Source organism: Coptis chinensis, chromosome 3, assembly GCF_015680905.1.
Source record: "Coptis chinensis isolate HL-2020 chromosome 3, ASM1568090v1, whole genome shotgun sequence".
NCBI classification, from domain to species: Eukaryota; Viridiplantae; Streptophyta; class Magnoliopsida; order Ranunculales; family Ranunculaceae; genus Coptis; species Coptis chinensis.
Window position 1 is genome coordinate 10,534,061 of NC_141458.1, and position 5,264 is coordinate 10,539,324.

The 5,264-nt window shown below is 39.3% G+C and overlaps 1 protein-coding gene across 1 annotated transcript; it reads left to right on the forward strand.

Annotated features, from left to right (window-relative positions):
* The first annotated feature begins 2,947 nt into the window (after window positions 1-2,947).
* LOC147507859 (GDSL esterase/lipase 5-like) lies at window positions 2,948-4,285 on the forward strand. The gene is made up of 4 exons (XM_086599084.1): window positions 2,948-3,269; window positions 3,369-3,487; window positions 3,585-3,815; window positions 3,900-4,285. Exons 1-4 carry the CDS (start codon window positions 3,002-3,004, stop codon window positions 4,272-4,274), a joined length of 993 nt encoding a protein of 330 aa, XP_086455210.1. The 5' UTR covers window positions 2,948-3,001; the 3' UTR covers window positions 4,275-4,285.
* Window positions 4,286-5,264: the final 979 nt, after the last annotated feature.

The following is a 5,264-nucleotide window of genomic DNA, read 5'->3' on the forward strand; positions in this document are numbered from 1 at the left end:
TGCAACAATGGATGGGTATGACCGTATGACTGGTGAAGTTGTTTTAAGTATCATATATTTCTTTCATTTACTTCAGTAGATTTCACATATCTCCAGAATATCCCCTCATTCCATCGAACAAGAAACTTCATAAACGCCATGGATTCAGTAATGAGTGTTGGAAATTTTAGAAACATGTTTACCAATTGAAAACTGAAGGGTTCAAGGCAATCACTTGGAAGTTGCTTTCATATGCGGTATGTTAGTCGGTAGGCTATATTCCATAACAAAAACATTTATATGGAGAAGTTGATTTCTTGTTTATGAAGAGAGACGAGCCCCTCATATCTCTGAGTTGGTTTTTGATTGGGTGAATCTGATCACTGAAACTTAGCTTCGGGTATTGGCGCGTCTTCTACATTTCGGTTCCATATATATAGTTGCGTTACAAAAAACTGATAGAAAAGTTACCAAAATGTTGTATTGAAAGCACAAATATTGGCCTCGGATTTGATGCAGCCATAAAACAACGATCTTAAGAATATTATTCTGAAGCGAAAAAAGATCTGGTTCCATATCTAGTGTGGGCGTGTGGCTCCACCTTGAGCAGGTACTTGTTTGAAACTTAGATGAAATGACTGTACTCTGCTTCTCCAAAACATTTCTAATCACCATTAGTTCGTGCATTACATCAAGTTTGACCACGAAAGTAAAGGTCAAAGAAAATGGAGATAGATTTTGAGCCATCAGTTCCTACTTCCTACCGTTGGTTTTGCCACAAACAAAGGGACATGTACATAAGAAACAATCAAAATGTGGCCCATTAATCACAACGATTCACATTCTTCTCCGCTTAACTTGTTCAGACTCAAAACTCCATTCTCTTTATAATTTAAATGGATCACCAATTATAACGAACTTGCTTTTTCTTGGACTTGCTTTCTTTTTCTCCCTTCACCGGGTATTCCTGATATCTCTCAAGCTCCTCTTGTTGTCAATGCTACAGTAGCGGCTGCCTCTCCATGGAGTTCTTTATTTAAAGGTCCATCAGCACTCACAAATACTGCCTTGAAGAGCTTTACTCCTGTTATGCAAGACGGAGTTGCGGAAGTGCCTCAGAATATAATCGATCAAGGTAAATCCCAATGGAAAGACTACTTAATTGAATTTCTTCTAGAAAAACGCTTTTCCTTTCCAATGGTAAAGGAATTTCTTACAAAAAAACTGGAAATTGAAAGCTTCTTTCAAAATCACAACTGATAAGTAGCTGTTCTATTTCAAGTGGTGAGGATAGAAAAATGATTCTTGAGGTTGGGCGGTGTTCATTGCGGTGTCGTGTTTTTGTTCTTAAACATTGGACAGTTGAGATAGAAAAATATAGGAGTAAGATTACTCTGAGTTCAATCTGGGTTAAGCTTAATGATGTTCCAAAAGAGATGTGGACACTAGATGGGATCTCTTATGTGGCAAGCTTAGTTAGGGGACCTATGTTCATGGATGGAGCTACAGCAAAAAGGGAAAAGACTTTTGAGATTGAATTAAATCGTGAAAGTATGAACCGGCCGGTCAAGCTAAAAGGTTGAGGAAAGGGAAGTGGTGGTTGGAGTAGAATACACATGGAAACCATCGTCTTGTGAGAAATGCAAGACTTTTGGGCATACTTTCTTGCTAAATGTGTGAATCAAAAAATTTCGAGTTTGGGCAGGTGAGAAGGCATGCAAGCTGAGAGAGGTGTAACAAGTACGTGGTACACCAAATGATTGTCTAATAGTACAAGTAACAAGAGTTGATGCGGTGTCGACCACTCTTTTTGGAGAGTCAGTACCAGTAGTTTGTGTGGGTCTTTCCACTGTTAGAACAGAAGAAGTAGGCGAGTAGTTAGTGATTGGGGGAATGGAACAGAGGTTGAAGAGTTCAATACTGGCGTACATGATACTGGAACTGATCCTTCCATTGAACTTCAACTAGCACTTTATGTGTCTGCTGAGATAACAAATCCTATAGTAAATAGGATTGGTGAAACTATGGATACTCCTCAATCGCAAATGGGAACTTCAAGTAACCAGAGAGATAAGAACAATATGGTTACACCAACCCAAAGTCATCGACCTAGAGTTATTCAATTAACCAACTACCAAGTAGTAGAAGCGAAACATGTATGAAGGGCTAGTTTCTTTGGATATGAGGATGAAGATGATGATCTCGGAGAATGAGGCCGAGTTCTTTACGGATGCTACTACAAAGGTAGCCCCAACTATTGTTTTTTGCATAAGAGTTCATCAAGGTATGTTCGCCTTCTAAGGGTCAACATCAATGGACTATTGTGAAACCAAAAAAGCAAAAATAATACACGAGAGTTCTTGAGGAGAAATAAAGCCTACGCTTTGCAATGATGAAGAAGGTAAAGTCGCTAACGAAAAACAAAAAGATGAGAAATCTTGAGGACTACACCAAAGAGTTTTAGAATGATATTTTGGCACTCACTTATGTGTGTTGTGCTTAGGAAGGCTTTTTGCAACTATGAAAAGCCTGAGACTCATCTTAGGAAGGATCGTCCTAAAATTGTTAACGAAATTATGACTAGGAAGTAAAGCTACTATCTCTACTTTCTTAGGCTCATTTGTAAATTTGACTAGGATGTTATCTTATGTATGTTAGGAGTGTGGTTGTGTTCCTCTTTTTAATGATCTAACTCTTAGAGAGAGGCTTGTAAGGTTTAACCTTTTGCAATAATAACATGTGGGGGTCTGCCTTAACCCCAGCTTAATTTATAAAAAAAAAAAAAAAAAAAAAAATGTAGTGACCCAGTCACCCAGTGACCTGCAAGAAGCATATAAATCGTACATATATTTCCATTTGGGTACTTCCAAAATATTATATCAGTTTCAATCTAGTATTCAAATTTTTTATAACTCCAATTATTTTTATACATAGATCACGTCGAAAGAATCGCCAATAAAAACCACGGAAGTGCACAACAAAAGATAGGCAATTGACTAACTGCTAGCTAGTACTAACGAAAATGTTGATACACCATTTTGATTTCCTCATTACTCTTCTCATTCTCTTGTCATTTAATTTAACATGTAACACTGCAAGTCCACTCAACAAAATTACTAGTAGTAGTGCATTCTTCATCTTTGGCGACTCTTCCGTTGATCCTGGCAACAACAATTACATCAACACCATTCAGAAAATCGGCGCAAATTATGAACCATATGGGCAAAATGGTTTCTTCCAGGAACCAACTGGACGCTTCTCTGATGGTCGTGTTGTTGTAGATTATATTGGTACTAACAAGTTTCATATTTCCATGACTATCTCGTAGGCTAGCTAGTTTTTTTATTTATTGAACTGAAGTTGTAATTAGTAACTGATTCATGATGCAGCTGAATATGCAAATCTACCAATAATTCCCCCATTTTTACTACCTTCTGCTGAATTCACGCACGGAGCCAACTTCGCTTCTGGGGGAGCTGGTATTCTGTCTGAGACCAATCGAGGAGTCGTAAGAGTTTTTTTTTTAATTTTTTATTACGCGCCTAGTTTCGTTGTTATAGAATTTGTCCGTTATTTGAGTATTTGGACTTTGTCAATGTTTTTAGGTGATTGATCTTAAAACGCAGCTTAAAAACTTTGAAGAGGTGCAGAAAACATTGAGAGAAAATTTGGGTGATGAGAAAACAAATGAGTTGATATCAGAAGCTGTTTATTTCTTTAGTATAGGAAGCAACGACTATATGGGCGGTTATTTAGGCAATCCTGTAATGCAACAAAACTATCTTCCTGAAGAATATGTTGGGATGGTAATTGGGAACTTGACGAATGCCATCCAAGTAAGTCGGTGATCAGTACTGTCTTTGATTTTATTTCTTTTATTGAATAAAGGTGTCCGTAATGTGTAGCTTGTGTTTATGCAGGTGCTATATGAGAAAGGAGGTAGAAAATTTGGCTTTATTAGTTTGCCCCCTTTAGGATGTTTACCAGCGCTTAGAGCCTTGAACACTAAGGACAACGAAGATGGTTGCTTTCAAGACGCTTGTGCACTTGGTCTAGCCCATAATAATGCACTGTCAGCTGTTCTTACAAGTTTAGAACATATATTCAAAGGGTTCAAATATTGCAACTCCAATTTTTACAACTGGCTCAACAATATTATACAGAATCCCTCTTTGTTTGGTATGTTCACCATCTCTCTTGATCTCTTGTATCTCAGAGTCGTAAATTATACATCAGCTGTTTTAACATACGCATTGTATATACACACCGTAACAACACTAATTCGGAGGTTTTAGAGTTTCTTCAAGTATGAAGTATCTAATGTACCATTACAAGGTAATGTATATCATGATTCATGGATACATTTTGCTGTTGATAGGTGTAAAGGAGCGTTTTGGTCTTCTCCTAATTACAACTAGGAAGAACGGGAAGGGTTAGGATTTTGGATGTGACCGAGGTACATTTGTGGTGAAGCTGCCTCACGTATCTTCTCGTTTTCCTTTTTAAGGGGAGAGAAGAATGGTCGTAGTTCCAAAAGTAGGTGGTATTTATAGAGTTTTGAGAGGAGATCCTTACGACCGTGTATTCTTTTGTACAAATGTAGGGTGGAGATCGCGGATGAGTGTTGAATTGGATGTTATGATTGGGGGTAGATCACGGTAGTCCCTATTTCCGGTGTTGAGATTACCACTAAGATTTTGGCAATCATTACGGGTGGGGCGTGTTTCTATCCGAAGCGTTACGTATTTGGCCGAAGTGTTAAATGCTTGAGATATCTTCGTTCGCACCACCTACTTTTGCTTTCGCGCAGTCGGTCTTGGAAGTCGCCTTGGATTCATCTATCTTTGCGCGCATGCGTGTGTAATACGCTAGAGTATTTGTTCGAAGTCCGTCTTGGAGGTCGATATCTTGGTTAAGCTTATGCTCCTCGCTGCGAGTGCGATGCCCTATGAGGATATCGGCTCCCTACAACCCCCCGATTAGGGCGTTGGTGTAAGGAACGCTAGCTGAGAGAAAGAAGTCCGGACGGCGTGGTGGGCGTGAGCGAGCAGTAGTGGATGAACGGCGGTAGAAGCGCCACTTTTGAATGTTGTGGCCTGCGTGAATTGGCGGGAAAAGGTAGTTTTAACTTACGTGCGCGTTAATGAGAATCGTAGCGATTAGGCGAAGCGTGTCGCCGGCGTTATCGGAGCTGGCGAAAGGGCGATTGCCTTGGAACGTGTGCGGGCTATAAGCGTAGGCTGTAATGATTACTCCTTGGTAAGCTGAGCAGGCGGTTTATACAA

What these genes read in the sequence shown, in the direction of transcription:
- LOC147507859 (XM_086599084.1), top strand. Translation starts at nt 3,002, where the DNA reads ATGTTGATACACCATTTTGATTTCCTCATTACTCTTCTCATTCTCTTG. An exon ending in TGTTGTTGTAGATTATATTG is followed by an intron (nt 3,270 to 3,368) that starts GTACTAACAAGT and finishes TTCATGATGCAG; the next exon opens with CTGAATATGCAAATCTACCA. An exon ending in CTGAGACCAATCGAGGAGTC is followed by an intron (nt 3,488 to 3,584) that starts GTAAGAGTTTTT and finishes CAATGTTTTTAG; the next exon opens with GTGATTGATCTTAAAACGCA.